The sequence below is a fragment of the Pagrus pagrus genome (genome assembly GCF_965226575.1).
Source record: "Pagrus pagrus genome assembly, chromosome: 4".
Classification (NCBI taxonomy): domain Eukaryota; kingdom Metazoa; phylum Chordata; class Actinopteri; order Spariformes; family Sparidae; genus Pagrus; species Pagrus pagrus.
Genome location: NC_140188.1, coordinates 11038557 through 11056464, shown reverse-complemented (window position 1 = coordinate 11056464; position 17908 = coordinate 11038557). Strand labels below are relative to the sequence as shown.

The 17908-nt window shown below is 42.6% G+C and overlaps 1 protein-coding gene across 3 annotated transcripts in view; it reads left to right on the top strand.

The window, feature by feature from the left end:
* The window catches only part of igsf9ba (immunoglobulin superfamily, member 9Ba), a 71963-nt gene that overhangs the window by 41702 nt on the left and 12353 nt on the right, over nt 1-17908 (top strand). For 2 of the 3 annotated variants that reach the window (XM_084350263.1, XM_084350265.1), the window contains exons 6-18: nt 1851-1992; nt 4609-4754; nt 7007-7149; nt 7810-7950; nt 8044-8163; nt 8245-8395; nt 10708-10831; nt 12294-12469; nt 15100-15326; nt 15601-15685; nt 15790-15951; nt 16517-16562; nt 17434-17520. In XM_084350263.1, coding sequence (XP_084206389.1) covers nt 1851-1992; nt 4609-4754; nt 7007-7149; nt 7810-7950; nt 8044-8163; nt 8245-8395; nt 10708-10831; nt 12294-12469; nt 15100-15326; nt 15601-15685; nt 15790-15951; nt 16517-16562; nt 17434-17520 — 1750 coding nt within the window. The remainder of the gene's footprint in view (nt 1-1850; nt 1993-4608; nt 4755-7006; nt 7150-7809; nt 7951-8043; nt 8164-8244; nt 8396-10707; nt 10832-12293; nt 12470-15099; nt 15327-15600; nt 15686-15789; nt 15952-16516; nt 16563-17433; nt 17521-17908) is intronic. The other variant, XM_084350264.1, reaches the window with a different exon arrangement.

Sequence of the window (17908 nt, the reverse complement as noted above, 5' to 3'; positions counted from 1 at the left end):
CCCTTTAGTTTCACAATTGTGACGAAATTGAGACACTGAGGGATAAAATTACAAAAGGTTTGCACTCATCCATGTGTGGGGATGAGGTTTGAATCTCTTGTTAACTGCTGTAATATTAATACTACAATAATGTCAGTTAGGTGTGAGATGGAGGTTACATTCCTGACTGAACATGCACACAAACAGTGACACATTTCACCTCGTACAACATCCCTCGATGTGTGAAACACTTACAGAAATCCACAGCCCGGTTTGAGAAAACCACATAAATAAAATGTTCATGCTGGAGTTGAATATTAGCACGAAATGCGCCAAGAAATAAGAAGCTGGTGTGATCAGGACTCAGAGCAATAACAAGCAGATATCTGAGGAGTCATGATTCTCACTCCAGTGATCTGTTTTTAATTGTTATGTTAGACACCCGCACGCTGCCGTCAGTGGTCCCACCTGATGCATAAAGCCGCGCACACTGAGAGGAAAATAACCAGGAGGCTTGTATCTGGGCCCACTCATAAAAGACAGCTTACCTTTCATGGCGTCTGCTGTTTTATTGAGAGTTCAGAGCAAACCTCGAGTACATCGGGGATGAAAAGTTTACAATGTGAAGCACGCGTAAGCTTCAACACCAGCTACTATTAAGGCTGCAGTAGCTGCCTGCTCACTGTATTTCACACCAGACTGTGGTGATATATTGTAAATAATGCATAGTGTGTGCTCTGTCTCACCCTAATCCTGAAAAAATGTTGACATCCCCAAAGTGGAAGCCAAGTAGGCCTGCATATGGCTCAATAGGATTGTTTATGATTTAAAAATGCAGTCTGTCTCTGTAATTCTCTTCTCTAAGTTGTGATGGTGAAAAATCTGTTGTACTTAACCTGATTTAGACACGTGTGACACAGAAAACGTAACTGATTAGTAACAGGATTAAGTCTAACTTTTCCATAGTATTTTCAGTTTCAATTTGCTAAATGTTTTAAATGAAAGTGCAGTCAGTGATGAGGTAAATCCTGAGTGATACAGCTCATATTTGGGAATAATAATAATATGATAACGGTTGCAGATACTAACCAGGTGTTGTAACTGCGGCTCAAAGGGTGTATCCCAATTGAAGTGAAAAGGAAGCACACAGTTAAATGCAAATCAAACTGATGTGCTGTTGCTGTTACCATTAGTTTTTGTTGATAAGATGACTGGTTGCTCTATTTGACACAATGTAGGCGAGAGTTGTGTCGGGTGCTACTGGAAAACAAGGAGAACAGGGTGTGTCAAAAAAAGAAAATGTCAAGAAACAAGGAAGGAAATGTTAAAAAGCCTTTATTGATGTGGCTGAATCATTAAAAGAGCAATCGTTTAAAAAGCAAACATGTTTTGACCATCAAGGCTCCATCAAGCTAAGTTATTTTTTAATGTCTTTTAGCTATTTGTTTTGGTTTTAACAGCTCAAAGCGTCACTTCTTTGGTTCAATCTCTGTTTTCATGAAATCGGTGTACTCTACCTGCTCACCAACAAACAGACACAGTTATCGACCAGCTGGTGAACACAGCGGAGCATTTAACAGCTAAAGAGACAAGATATTTCTGTCAGGAGGTGGTGGAGACCAAAAACAGAGTTAAAAGAGAGTTAATTTTGGACTTAAATCCATCAGGTGAACAGAGACATGACTATGAATCAATGCTAATGTTGCTCTGTGAGTGTTTGACATGTATCAGGCATCTGTTCACGAGCAAATGAATCATATGTACGTTTTTTGTTCATTAGTCCAAAAAACAGTTCCTGCAGCTTTAATGTGTTAAAACAGCAGACTGTTCTGTGAGCAAAAAGCTAAAACGAGTGTTTTTGTTTCCCTCAGGGCCTCCATACATCGTATCCCCACCAGAAAACGTCACTGTCAACATATCCCAGAATGCACTCTTCACCTGCCAAGCGGAGGCGTATCCTGGCAACCTGACCTACACCTGGTTCTGGGAGGAGGATAACGTCTACTTCAAGAAGTAAAGTTATGATCGAGTTCACTTCTGTCCTGTAGCTGCAGTGAAACGCTCCGTAGGGAAACTTCAGAGTTAAGCACTCGGCTGAGGTTAAGACTTAAAGGCCCGTCGCTTAAAGGCTCATTTAAATCACCACCACACAGGCAGCATGAGGCGTTTGCGATGTGAATGACATTGTGTGTCTCTGAGCCTTTTGCTGTGCTCGATTTAGAGTGTGTGTCTATACGTCTGTGTGTGTGTGTGTGCCGGTGCCCTGTCCTACTGCGGCCCGAGAGGCAGTAAGAGGCGAGCCTGGCGGGGGTCTGTCAGGACGGTGCCAGGCGAGTTAGTGCGCTCTGATGACAATATCACATGACTCAGGCCTTGTGTCATCATATGCCTCTCATGCAGCGATGATCTGAAGCATAGCCAGGACCTCTGCGGGCTCCCCAGAGCAGGTCTTTAGAGCCTGAGAGGTTTTTACAGAGAGCGAGTGACAGACAGAACAAGTGGGAAGGAAGAACAAGTGAATGGGAGTTTGAGTTGCAGTGAAAACAAGTGTCTGAGGAGAAGCACTGAAGAGTCCAATCTAATTTTAAACAGCTTCATGGCGCCACACTCGTTTCTTTTTTCTGTCTTTTTTGCAGGATGGGTTAGATTCACTGGAGATTATTGCATTAAATTTCATAAAGGTTCATGAGTTATTACTCTGGCAGTCGTAGTCGTAACATATCTAGCATTTTTACTTTACATTGAATCATATAAATTATTTTATTATATTTTTATATTGTTATATTCATGGCTACATCATGTATTCTCTACCATTTCTATTATGTATATTTTTATAGCATTGTACTATACTATACTGCATAATGTGTGCAATTCACATCTGTTACATACATATAATATCCGTAATTGAGCAAATTACGTCAGTACAGATTCACGTTTAGTCAATTCCCGCAACACAGTGAGCAGGGCAACACTCACTGAGATATATGCAATGCCCAGGGTAACAAATCTAACCTGAGGAAACACCTGGTCAAACATCAAATATATCTAAAAGCTGACGAGTGTACCGTTTTTGAGAGCTTGAAAGCAAGTCCACCACAGCAGTCACTGACGCCCGCCGCCAGCGCTGTGTTCGCTCACGGAGAGTTGAACCCTCCAACCCGAACGATGAGGCCTTTATGTAATTAATCACTTTGGTGAAGGAGTTGTTATTGTCTAACTAAGTTTTTCATTATGTCTGAAACCATAGTATGAATCTTGCATACTATTTATTCGACAATATAACAGTATGCAAGTAAATCTGTAGCCACAACAGCTTCATCACTTAAATCATTGTTAGTTGTAGTTTGCCACCGAAATTACATTTTTGTTATACAGAGTACATAAAGTACCGTATTCCAGGAACCTGTACCGGTATCTTATCAGTTCAAATGTGAACGGCACCCAGCCCGACTATACAGGTATTACATATAGTTCGCACATCATCACTGCTTGAGTTCACTCGAATGGTCTAAAGTTGGGCTGCACGATGTATCTGTGCTCACATGCAATAGTCACATCGCAGGCTGTGTCATGTCGAGTCAGGCAACTTAACTCAAACACGTCATGCCACAGCTTTTCTGCAGCTTGATACAAAAGGAAAGAGTGCACGCTTTTACATGACTAAAGTATAATAATCATAATAAGTATAGTAATTTATATGGTATGGAGCTTTTTAAAGGCCATTTTGAGTCTAAATATATAATCTTATTGTAATAATGATCATAATAATAAATTTTATTGTAGTGTTTTTTTGTGTATAGTGTCAAAGCAGATCCTAAATAACTAAAACATTTATCTAATAATAACACAGATACATTTGTTAATAATATATCCTCAATAAGTTGTTGATTAACGGCTGGTCAGAGAGTCACACAGGAACAGAGATCTCAGCTTCTTCTCCACAGTGACATAACGTCATTTTATTGTTGTGTATTGATTAGATATAATGTACGACTGTTCACGATTATGTCACTATGCATCCACGGCAGTGAAGTCATACAGCAGCTGAGATCTCTGTTCCTGTGTGACCCTCTGACCGGAGATCTACTGTAGATGAAGAGAGGCAGAGATGTTTTCTGAGTAGACAAATCTACTGTATACCACATCTTAGATCTTCAGTTGTGATAGTGCAGTCAAATCGACTGAACTCTAACCCTCAAATAAATGATTCACTAACCATTAATAACGACATTAGTGCGAGGTCGTATAAGAAAGCATTTTATTTAAAGGCATATTCTTTTTGAGCTTTAATTCTCTTTCATGCTAAAATGTTGAAATATATCTCTGTGTGGACAAGGACAGCAGCTCCATCATTACTGTGTTTAATTTTAAATAGTGTCAGGGGGGAAAACATGAAGGCTGCACCATTTGGCGATTATGGCAATTAGCAGATTTATTTGAGTCTCCTGCTCTGTACTGTGTGTTCTTTGGATCCCTCTCAGAGAGCCGAGCTGCTGTTCGACTCTCTGCTGCTCTCTTATGGCACCCTCATGCAACTCAGCCAAAAAAAAAAAAAAAAACAGAAGAAAGAAATAGATGTCTGGCCTGTCCTGCTTCAGTGTGTGACAAAACGTCTGTGTCTTCCTGTAGTGATCTGAAGCTCCGAGTGCGCATCCTCATCGACGGCACCCTCATCATCTTCCGGGTCAAGCCGGAGGATGCCGGGAAATTCACCTGCAGTCCGAGCAACAGCCTCGGTATCTCGCCCTCGGCATCGGCCTACCTGACTGTTCAGTGTGAGTGTTACCGTGGCAACAAAGTGGAGGGGGAGGGGCGGGTAGAGCGAGCTGTGCGAGGAGGAGAACAGCAGCAGCAGTATGGAGGCTGCCTGTGTTGGAGGCTGCTGTAGTATTTGGCAGCGCTGCTCTCACGCTGTAACGCAAAGCAACCTTCTTGAATTTCAAGGTCAGACGTGGCAGACGGGAGCACACCGAGCTTATTTGACCATTTTCGCATTTTGAGCGAATTCTGTTATTGTCTATCCCGTCTCCAACCTCGTTCCTGTACACAAAGATGGAGACTCGTCTCAGACTCCATTCCTCCCCGTCTCTCTTTTGAATCTGGCTCCACCTAAATGAAACAATGACCTTCCTGCTCGTCAGCTCTGACCGACGAGAGCCAAACGCCACTCCTGGCCATCTGACGTTTCATCGCCAGCCCTTGTGCGTTGAGGCTAATTTGCTCCCAAGTTGCTGCTGGTCATTGATTACTGCGCTACAGTATGAGGCAGAGCTGGGGGATTCACAGCACTACAGGCAGCGATTTCATCACTGGCCTCAAATACAGCAGACCATAATCAAACCAGTGTCCTGGATGCTTTATGCAAAACAAACTCTGGGCCTGTATTTATCAAGCCTCTCAGAATCACGCTCAGGGATTGTGCAGAAAGTCAACCTAGGACTAAAAATACTTATTTTTAAGTGTCCTGTCTGCAAGGAGAAGGACGACTCCTCGTTGTGCTCCACAAATCTGCAAAGCAGAAACTCCAGATGGTAGCACAACGTTTTTATTTGTCAGCACCAAGAATATAAACTAAAAATGTGATGACAAAATGCATAAAACTCATATTAATATTTGCAAAACCCCCATTAAGACTGTAGGTTTGGACATTTGGACAAATCACAGTGTCTCAGGAGTATATGTCACCTTAGACCTTTGATTCAAGTAAGGGAAAAACTCCCTTTTAGCATGGAAAAACAAAATGGAAGAAAGCTCAGGAAGAGCCACAGAGGAGGGATCCCTCTCACAGGATGGAGAGACATGCAATAAATGTCACGTGTTACACAGCTGACCAATGAAAACACAGAATGTACAGATTACAGTGACAAAGTTTCTGATACAAGTAGATTATGAAATAAATGAAGAATGTGGATCCAGGAGGACGTCTGTACAACTTCAGGCGAGGCCAAGTGGCATCTCTGCTATTTGACCTCCTCTCCACCATGGTGATCCAGGAGAGGACGGGCCACACAGATAAATATAATACAGATAAATGTGTTGATTGTGTAACATAAGTGAGCGATGATCCAGCTCCGACATCTGTGCGAGGTATCAACAGCCAGGAGACAGAGTCGGCTAATGGTCGAGCAGAGATGAGCCGGAGTGAAAAGAGAGAGGAAATAGAAGAAAACTAGGGAGAGAGAGAGGGAGAAAAGAGGAAAGAGAGAAACATGCACAGCTTGCAGCTTCAGGGAAACAAAAACAAGGAACTAGTAGGTCATTTCACTCAGCTTTGTGCATGCCGCATCCTTTTACAGCCTGTAGTGATGCAGCAACACATCTTGCACAAACTGCACAGGCACATGCAGACATGATGTTGGAAAACTCAATCGTCTCATCCGCCAGTTCCCCCTTTTTCAGTGTCCTACAGTGCAAGCAAGGAAAAACTGGTGTGTAAAGTCACCAAGTCTTGAGAAATGCACCATATGGACATGTCTATACACGTCTTCTATATATTATAGCTATACCCCTATCATTTAAAATATTTAAAATTTAAAAATGACTCTTAAATCTTTTTGTCGTGACAGGATCATCATTGTTGCACAGTTGTATTTTTCCAGGGTACAAAAAAGAAAGTGTAGCGTTGTGAGCCTGTTTGTTTCTGCTGTTTCTGTTGATTCTGTAAACTCTCCTTTGCATCCTGCACACAGTCCGCCTCATAAAACACTCTTTATTAAGCGTTACCAACACAGCTCTCCTCTGACAGACTATGTCTGGCTGAACACTGTCTCTGGGGAACTCCTGACAAGTTCGAACTTCTCTGGAGGCACATTTTTTGTGTACATCGCAGTGATTTCATGAAAAATAATGTTCGTATAAGATTTCTTAACTTCTCGTCCTAAAAGAACGACCAAAAAGGCAACCGTTTGGCCAGTTTGGAGGGATCTCTTACTCTATTCTATTCCATCGAGTAAGACAGCACATACGGTATATTTGACTTAATCATGCATCCAGTATCCTTAATACTGAACCTGTCCTTTCCATCCAGACCCTGCCCGAGTGATCAACATGCCCCCGGTCATCTACGTCCCACGGAAACTGCCAGGCATCATCCGCTGCCCGGTGGACGCCAACCCACCTGTGATATCAGTGAAGTGGGAGAAAGACGGCTATCCTCTCAGAGTGGAGAAGGTTTGTCTGCCTCAGGGCTTCGGATTAGGATTTCTAGTATTTTTTTTTTTTTTTCTAATATTTTTATATTGTGGTAGTGGTACTTTTGCTTTGGTATATGATTATCTCTGTACTGCTGCCCTTTGCTGTCAGTGTGACCATTTCTGTTATTAAAGTCACACTCGTTATTGAATCTGTCCTGTACGTTTGCGGAGATATCGATCAATTCTCCAGAAAAATAACATATCTTACAGTCTTTAATACTCCAGCTACAAATATTACTGTTACAGCTTTGTTATCATTTCAGCATCATGCTTTCTCTGCAAAGAATTCAATCATTTGCAGATCTAGGAACAGTATCTCTCTGGTCACTCCGCTATCTGTCGCTCCATTTGTCTGTCGTCTAATCTTTCTGTCCTCGAGGTCAGACGATATTTTCTCGTTGCTGTCGAGGGCAGATCTGCATCGCATAAACATTCGCTCCTCATTCATCTGACTTGAATTCAATTTGGGGGGGTTTTCTTTTGCTCTTTCTTCGTTTTATTCAAGAAAGAAATACAATGAGCGTGCACAGTGCTTTGACTAATATTACCCACCCCAAGCCCCAGCCATCTAAACATGGAGCACACTCACCTAGAAGAGCAGAAAGAAAAAAATAAGATGCTCCTCCTTGTCTCGCAGTACCCCGGTTGGAGCCTGATGCCAGATGGAAGTATCCGGGTGGCGGAGGCCACAGAAGACTCCCTGGGCACCTACACCTGTGTGCCTTACAACGCCCTGGGTACCATGGGCATGTCCCCCCCTGCCACGTTGGTGCTAAAGGTACATCAGTGCTCACGTTTGGGTCAGTTTCTGCATGTTGTAGCATAGACTGATGTGCCCATGATGCTCTGCTGTGTGTGTGTGTTCATGCAGGATCCCCCTTACTTTAATGTGAGGCCTGGGGGGGAGTACCGTCAGGAGGCTGGGAGAGAGTTAGTTATCCCCTGTGCTGCTTCTGGAGACCCTGATATACCAACCATCACCTGGAGAAAGGTGCAGCAGACGAACGCATGACAAATAAGTTTTAAATCATCTTCTTGCACTTCCTAACCATGCCCTCTGTGTCCGTCGAAGGTGGGGAAGCCAAGCAAGAGTAAGCACAACATCCTACCCAGTGGCAGCTTACAGTTTCTGTCGCTCAGCAAGGAGGACCACGGAGAATGGGAGTGTGTCGCCACCAATGTGGTCACGAGCATCACTGCCAGCACGCGTATCCTCGTCATCGGTACGAACAATCTGTTATTACAAGTTATTTCAACAAAACTCACCTTTCAGAGTTGCTTTGAGTCCCCTTGTCTGTCCTCTTCTCTGTATGGTTTGAGTGAGTCGCAGGAAGACGACCGTCATCCCTCTAACACCTTGCCTCTGCCCAATTTCCCCTTGGGCATCATTAAAATTTCATTAGATCTAATCTGTAATAGCTTCATTTAAAGGCTGAATCTGTGACTTCAGTGTGGTTTCACCCGTCACTACAGCCTTTGTCTGGTGAGTCAGTGCACCAAGGACATCTTTTTACTCTTAAATGAACTGAAGTGCCGACAAAGGCGAGCGGAGTTAGGATGTTTGAACAGGGCTTTGAAGGAAAGATTGCACTGTTAGTAAGTTGTTAGTTAAGTTCACTGTGTATAAATGTTGTGGTTCAAGATCTGAACACTGTAAGTCACCCTCAATGCCTGTGATGCAAATTATAGGGTTCAGGTTTTAAGGACTAATCTCAGCCTCATTAAATGGCCTTTATAACTTAAGTGAGATCGTACACTGATTATGCCCTTTGCTTGTTTAAGTTGTGACACTGCTGTACAGCTCTAATAGCAGTCATTTTGAGTAGATAAATGCCTTTCACAAAGTTGTGAAGCCGGCTTCCATAGGTGCAAATCCTCATCGACGCGATTATTATGGGAAATGATGCGAATGATATAAAGTACACAAATGCATAGCAATGAGAGGCACAAACGTCTTGTGTTTTGGGGGTTGGTTTGTGCTGTCAGGCAGTCTTTTCTCTCATCACGCTCACAGTGCTCTCCTCTGCGGAAACATTTATTAAATTTTCTCCTCACGTTCAGATTGTAGTCCAGGCTTTTAAAGGAATCCTCCACTGAAAAATCAATTCGTTGAGTTTCAGATATTCAACCCCTGTAGTCTAGAAAAGATGGGTTGTGGGTTTCAGATAAATCAATGCAAAATTAGGACCAATTGTATGACTTTTCTGTGAAGGAAGAGCACAACTTGTGACTTGCATATTCCTTTAAACTCAAAGAAGAAGTTTGACAATTTTGGAAAATACTTCTTGATCACTCTCATGTCTAAATATGAAGCTAAGGCTGCTACTGGTTAGCTTAGCCTAGCATAAGCCATTAAAAAAAGGGGGAAACAGCTAGCCTGGCTCTGTCAAAAGCTCACTAATTAACAAAACATATCTTCGTAGCTCTGGTAGAATAATGAGTTACTCGTTACTTTTTACAGGCTGTCAACTGGCTTACGGGGCAGTTCTGGCAGAGATTGCTCTCTAGAATTGGGCCCATTTTATGGGCTGGTTCTGGCAGTTTTGTTGGGGTGTTTGGAGCCAAATGGCGTCGGTGTTGGTCAAGTTTTGGCATCCGGAGTCAGGCCAGTATTGGCTCGGTCTGCCTTTTTTGTTGGGGTGACTGCGACCTTCTATGCTGGTTCAGTTTCAGTCTTATGTACACAAATGAAACTTATTTTAAAGGGGCTCAATGTCACAATTTGTACCAATTTACATTTATTCATCACCTCTTTTTTTATGTGTCGTCTCTCTCTGCTCTGCTAACAGAGAGCAACAGTAGCTAACGTTAGCTTGGAAACGGAGTCCGCTAACATAAACAAACAACCGGCTTTCAGCACAACACAGAAGTTCCACAATGCCCCTTTAAACATGTTTAATTAGACTTTAATATTAAAGTGCATCAGGCCTGATGTGCCCGACTCAGGACTAGTCTCTATAAATTGCATACAAAAACTAACCCACTTGTAGCTTTACTGTCAAGAAAAAATAAGTTCCTGTTCCTTTAAGTCTGGGTTTTTACATCGTCTGTCGTGAGCAGGTCACTAAGTCTGCCCCAGTAGCCCATTGCCCCAGTGTCTATGGAGACTTGATACTGTCTCACAGCTGGCAGCACTCAGCCTGCCTCCGTGTGACCAACCCTCAGCTGACAGGTGTCACGGGGCGACGGAGACAGCTGTGCGCCTCAGACCACGCTCAGGTCTCTTTTATCACAGTGAGAAGTAACTGGCCTCCAGCCACACGGCACAGCTGTTATGTGGGTGGTATGAGCAGAGCCGCAGACAGCGCTGCTGCTCTTGAACTTGACCTTACACTGGTCCCCACCTCAGCCAGCATCACGGCATCCACTGAGAGCAGCCAGATACATGATGCAGGGGTGGAAACACCAACAGAATGAGGGAGGATCCCTCTAGTTTCTAGTGTCTCTAAGATAATTGTAAGTAGTTTTATATCTGATAAGTAAATTGTACTTTTTTTTTATGTATTCCCTCTCTGTGTCTCTCTGAACCACTCAGGCACCAGCCCACACGCTCCTGGTAATATCCATGTATTGCCCTCAACAACCTCCGCTAATGTGTCCTGGGAACCGGGTTATGATGGCGGCTTCGAGCAGACGTTCTCTGTGTGGTACGGTCCGGTGTAAGTGCTCTTACTCTACTTCAGATCAGTGGCGTCAGTCTGCAGATGCGGAAACTCTACCTGGAGGTTATCGGCCTAGTTTGACACACGGCACGAGCCCCGACCCCTCGTTCACTGATGATGATAGAATATGAAATCCAATCAGAAGCTCGCAGCAGAATTGTTTTGACGGCACATTTCTCGGGGTGTTCAGTAGATGTGCATGTGTATAATTCATGGTGTGTGTTGGGAAAGTAATGGAGTTTATATGCAACTTAATTTTTGGATGCATTTGAGTTTATAATCTACTTGAGTACCACGAGATACATCCTGTGTTTGTTGACTGTAAAAATAAGAAAACGCGCACAACACTTCTGACTTTTCTCACGTGTAGTTTAAACTATAAATTTGTGAATCAAAGGCCTGTAATTACCTTGTTAGGAGATAATTATATGTTAAATAGATTTCAGATTAAAGCCCCGTGGAGAGCGGGGAAGTATTGTGGATGTAAAATATCAGTGACTTATTGTTTACATGCCTGCAGTGATAAATGACTGAAGGTCACAACTCTAAATAAATAAAATGCCAAAAGAAATAAGTTGTTTTTTTATTATAATTTACAATAAGCAAATATAAATCAAGTGAAATTGACCTTAAAACTTTGTTGCTAAAGTAACCTTCAAGTAGTCTTGAAATGTTTCTGTTCACAACCAGTAAGAACAAAATGTTTTCTATCAATGTGAAGCTCAACAGGCTCATTGAAACAACACATTTCACAAGGCTGTGTGGGTTTTTTTGTGCACATTGATGATGACGTGTTATCAACAGAGATAACTGATTCATGAAAAAGATTGGTCCACACTCAAATCACACAAGCTTGTATGTAAAACCATTTACAGGCTGGTTTTAAGGGTAATGACCACTTTGGTATTCAGTATCATACAGAGTTATATATGTGACTGACTATTGAGTTCGATTAAAGCTGACGTGAAACATCTTTAATAAGTTTATTTCTTAAAATTAAAAAGACATTTAAAGCATGAATACAATTAAATAAATGATAAGATGAATAAGTAATGGCCATAAAACATTTGAATCAATCGTCAAGCCTAAGAGGTTTTAAATTTGCGTTTCAAGACATCAACACTTCAGCTGCTTCATCTGCTTCAAGCTCAAAAAATAAAACCTGCCTGTCCAGAAGCTTTATTCTGTATTTTGTAAGAACTAAAAGACTCAGAGGACCTGAGGGGCCCGCCTGGTTCATACATTTAAATCACGTCAGACAAGTGGTTTGGTGCAAGACCATGAAGTGCTGTAACGATGAGTTAAAGGATGTTGTCTGAAACAGAGAGAAGTGCTTCGGCGCCTGAATCTTAGATTAACTGCAGATTTTCAGCACTGATCCTTCCTACGCTGTCAGTGAGGACATTAATCCACCATTATGTATAATGTGTCTGTTTTTCTGTCTCGTTTCTGTTGTTAGGTCAAAGAGAACAGACTTCGGTCCTCATGACTGGCATTCGATGCCAGTTTCTGGTGCTCAGACCTGGTTGGTGGTGCCAGGGCTGGAGCCTGGGACAGAGTACCAGTTCAGTGTGTTGGCACAAAACAAACTGGGCACAGGCCCATTCAGCGAAGTTGTGACAGTCAACACTGCAGGTGGGTACTTCATCAAAAGCTCCTCCATCCATGTTCGCTGATATGTGACTTCAGAATCAACTCACTGAGCTGCGCCGAGACACTATTTATAATTTTTACAATATCATCAGACACGGGAGAAGATACTGTCCTCTAGTGATGTTTAAATTCATATATCCAAGGGCATTAAAGAATGAAAGCAGTACATTTGGACCAGATTCACACTCTCAAGTATCATATTTTTTTATTTGCACAACACACAGCTTTAATTCCTTCCACCTCCATACTGCACTGCTGGTGATTAACTGTTCTTAAATCAAGGACTTTCTGCCTCCTCCCTTGTTAAGCCCATTTGTGCTGCTGTCTGCTGTCAGGATTTAAGAGAAGAAACGCCCAAATATTAAACATCAAAGGCACCAAATCATTTTAATGATGCCACAGCATGACTAAGCAAACACGACTCTATCTGTTGTTTAAAGTATGTGTCTGAGACTTTTAGGCTTCAGGAGAACAGAAGGTCCAGGTGCAAACACAGAAATGGGACCAACTTATATGTCTTATATGACAAAGTTTGGATCACCGACAACAATACCAATACTGTAAAAGAGTTTAAGTCCTTTTGCTTCACTCCTCTGATCTCAGATCTGATTTTAACAGTGCTGTTCAGACTGTTAGACTGACTGATACTTCGGAGATTGATCCGCCCGCCCCGACTACATTTTAATGCACTGAGCAATTCAATAAATAATCCTGACTTCAATTATTTTTAATCGTCATAGCAGGAGAGACAGAGGTGTAACTGCTGACATTGATGGTAGCCCTGCTCCATTCAGGTGTGCCAATAAACCATCACACACAATAACAGAGTCATTGTTAATGACATTAGCTCCACCCGTGTTTGACTAGTCAACATGTTTTGCCGTGAGAAAGATGTACAGTATTATTCAGTGGTTAGTCGGTCCTTTGAGCTGAAATTCACGTTTGCAAGTGTATCTGCATCTTTTCGATTCATGTGTGTTTAAATCCAACTCACGCCTCAAGGGCACGCTGCCAATTCAGTCTTTGTGTGCCGCCGCCTGAACAGAAACTGAATTAAAGGTGTACGGTGTTTAAAATCAATGTCTCAGCAGAAAAAAAAGGAATGCAGGGAGGGAAGTGCACGGCTAGATTTTCCTCCGTATAGTGGAAAGGACAAAAAAGGGAAGGTGTTGAATAATCAGGGCGCACCCAAAGTCCTCTGTGTGGACAGTGAGTCAAACCCATGCAGCCTAACTCGGGCAAGTGGTGAAAAATGTCAGGTTGTATCACATTTCCTTAAAATATGGAAATCATAAAGTGACCTACTTACCAGACCGACCAAAAGCTGTGACGAACTCTGTTAGAAAAACTGAGAATTGGGGGTTTAACAAAACATAATCTCAAAGACTTGACGGCAGTAGCTTCCTCACAATGACGGCTTTGTCTCATGCAGTGTAAACTCAGATTCTGCTTCAACAAACAGCGTGTTGGAGAGTTTACCTTCATTCAATAAAGGTTAAATGAGGCTTGCATAGTTCTGACCTAGTTCACACACAAGCGGATGAAAGGGAGTGGACAATAAGAGGTTTGGTTGATACTCTATTGTACAAACGCTGCCTTGGTCTTTCATTTCATGTTATTTTCATTTTCAGTTTTTGATTCGCTCGTGTCCGACATTTCATTTTCTTTTCGGGTAAAACTGTTCTGCCGACGAGTGTTTTTCTGTGTGCCGCATCTATATTTATCCAAGTAGGGGTATTTTTATTTGTGGGCAATTAGGAAAACTGTGTCAGGACTCAAAGCATATTTTTTTACTTCAAAGAAAACAGCCGAAGGTCATCAAAAATTAACCAATCTGAGTCTTCTTTTAGGCAGTCGGGTTGTAGAGAGAGACGCTTTAAAAGGAAACTCTCTTAGTATTCAGTCTGAGGTCAGGTGGAGTACTTCTGAGGTTGTATATCAGGGAGAGAAACCACTCTACTCTCCCAGGGCATACAACATATTTCAAACTGAGTGACTCAAAGCACCGTTTATATGATACAGAGGAGTTACCAAATCATTTTATGTCACGCTAAGACCAGTTTGTAGTATCTAGCCAATTTTTAGCTACACTTTAGGTCACTTCGTCCAGACTGAAATATATCAGAAATTGTAGAATCAATTCCCATGAAGTTTTGTCCACACATTCATGTTGACCAGGTAATGATGCCGACTGACTCTGGTGATCCCCTGACTTCTCATGTAGCTCCACCAGCAGGCAACTGAACAAAAAGTGAGCTTTATTAACACGAAGTCCAATAAATCCAAAATGCAAAATATATAGTCCAAGCATAAAACTGACAACAAAAGGCAAACAAAACACAAGAAGCAGGCAATGCAATATTTAATACAACCATTCATGGTGTCCAGAGAATAGATTTTAATGACTTTGGTGATGTGATGTTTCAAATGGTGGAAAAAAAAAAGTAGATCAGTGATTCCCAAAGCTGTAAATGATTTTAATGTCTTGTTTTGTCCACAACTCAATGATAATCAGTTTACTGTCACACAGAAGCAGCTCTTTTTTTATCTGGGTCATGTCTGAATTAGTTCCCTCTTTGTTAACTTTTCTGTGCAACATTTCTGGTCCACAGGCTCTCCTCTGGGTACCCCAGAACCACTGGTGCTTCTTACTCCACCACGGTGCCTCACAGCCAATCGCACGCAGCACGGTGTTCTTCTCACATGGCTCCCTCCGGCCAACCACTCCTCACCGATCGACCGATACATCATGGAGTTCCGCCTCGGGGAGAGGTGGGAGGTTCTGGATGACCTGATCCCATCCACTGAGACTGAGCTCATAGCTCGAGACCTCGTTCAGGTCAGTGACGTACACGGTTCGATAGAGAGACTTGGTGAGGTGTGGCATGGGAGCTACTCCCCAAGTTGATGGAACAATTGACTTAAATGTTAATTATAAGAATCTATTTTCTGATCCAATCTCCCCATATGTTGTCTGGAAAAAACATTATTTTAAATGACATTTATTCCACCTCTGTACAGTCCATTTTACAGGAAATGTTGATTATCATCATCATCATCATAGTGCAGTGTGACGGTCAAAGAAGAGTGTGTCTGGTGTGTCTCTCTAACAGGAGTCCTGGTATGAGTTCAGAGTGATGGCTGTCATGGATGACCTGATCAGCGAGAGCAGCAACGTAGTCGGAGTGTCGAGCACAGGTCTGTTTCTTTACAAAACAGCAGCGCACACAGAAATGCTTGGCCCTTGTGAGAGGCAGAGTTGTCACTAACCCTTCATTTTACCCACTTGTCTGCCCCATCAGATCCCTTCCCCCCTGCAGAGTTGCCTGAGGAGGGGCTGGCGCGGCCTGTGGTGGCGGGTGTTGTGGCAACTATCTGTTTTCTGGCAGCAGCAGTACTGTTCAGCACTCTAGCAGCTTGCTTTGTCAATAAGCAACACCGTCGCAAACTCAAACGTAAACCAGGTCAGTCTCCCTGTCTGCTCGATTTGCATGTAATAAACATAGCAGAGCTCTGACCATGGATGGATTATTGAATGGGCCTAATGGGCAGAGGGGGACCAGGGCAAAAGTCAATAAAATGACTACAAAGAGACACAAGATATATTCAAGTAGATGCAAAACAACTCCAAAGAGCCACAAAAGAAATGTAAAGAGATGTAAAACAGCCACAAAGAGACAGAACTATTACAATAAGACACGAAACAACCACAAAGAGACACAAAATAACCACAAAGAGACATAAAACAACTACATTAAACAAAAGAGACACGAAAAACTACAAAAAAACAACCACAGAGATACAAAACAACTACAAAGAGACACAGAACAACTACAAAGCGACACAAAGTGACCACAAAGAGACAAAAACTACCAAGAAGAGACACAAAACAAACAAAAAGGTCTCCTACGTGGGATTGCTGGGGCCCTTTCAGACGTCCCATTATGTCATAATCCATCCATGTCTATGACTTTAATTCGAAGCACCCAACAAAGGAAATGCTAAATTTAAATGTTTTTGTCCTCTCAGATCCTCCGTTGTCGGTGACACACTTCAGGAAAAGCATTGAGTCACCGTAAGTAAAGTCAACGCCGGAGGCCCTGCAGTCTGCCAGAGCTGGATACTACTGTGCATCTTCTAATGCACCTTCCCATGTACGCTGTGACAAGGCGTACATTTCCAACAATAAATTACATTAAAATCTATGCACAGTTAAGTTTATTTTGAAGCAGCTGGTGACTGGAAACAATAGATCTTTTTAAAGCCTTGTTAGCAGACACAGCATGCTCTCTCCTGTGCATTTAAAAGAGGTAATAAGGCAAGACACGGTGTATTTATTAAACTTGCAAAATGAATGAGCATGCAGAAGAAGAAGAAGAAGCCCAGGTGGATGATAAAAGAAGACATTGATTATATATTTGAGCTACTGGAAGGGTGTGGAAGAACATGTACAGTAGCATCCTCTAGCGGATCATGGGCAGATTAAGGAAAGTTCAAAGCAGCGAGTCAGCATTTTAAGCACATTACCCAGAGTGCCCAGGCTGCAGTATGTGTATTGATTTTTGATCCATCTGTATTCTTTAACCTCAAACGCTGTCTGCTTTCTGCATGAAACTGAGTGTTAAATAATGCTGTTTTTTTGTTTAGCTGCACATTTAATGTACAGTATCCGCTACATGTGTGTATTTGTCTGTCCGTGTGTAAATCTTGTGTACATGTATGACTGCATTTCAATCTCAAGAGAAGCTCATTTGTGACAATAATCTGTGTGAATCCCATTCCAGAAGAAATGTTTGTTTGCCTGAGACTTTAGGGAAATCGTCAGTATCAGATGTGTATTTTTGATGAAGTGGTCCAGGCAGATCAGGGAGTTCACACTTAGTCCTTCCTGCAAGTGGCATAGTCAAAAGATGAACCAGGCCCATGTCGTTTGTCTCCCATCGCAGGCCTCCTCTCACCCCCTTGCCAGGGGTAGAGCCCTGCTGGGACGAGCCTGCCAGGAGCAGTTTCTTGCCCCCGCCCGCCAGCCCCCTGTGAGTGCCTGCCTGCACCAAAATACAGAGTGTGCTGCACTGCACTGGCTTGGCTGCATGGTTAATGCATTGCATAGAAATTATCAAGTGACAATGTTGTAGCGAAGCTGGCCTATTTGCATGCACAGACTTCCACGCACCATACGGGGATTAAATTGCATTAGCTCAGCTGCATGTACAGTTCAGTACTGTGTATATGCACTCTCTATAATGTATGTCTACCTGATGCATTCAGTGACCCAGTAAGTGTCGACTGTGCTGCTCCTGGTGTGGGCAAATGAGGCCTGGTTAGATGTCATCTGCTTTCCCCACATCGCCATTTGGTGCGGCATATGGAAATTGGTCTCACGTCTGCTCAAGAAGATGTAGAATCAATAGATCTGTGATA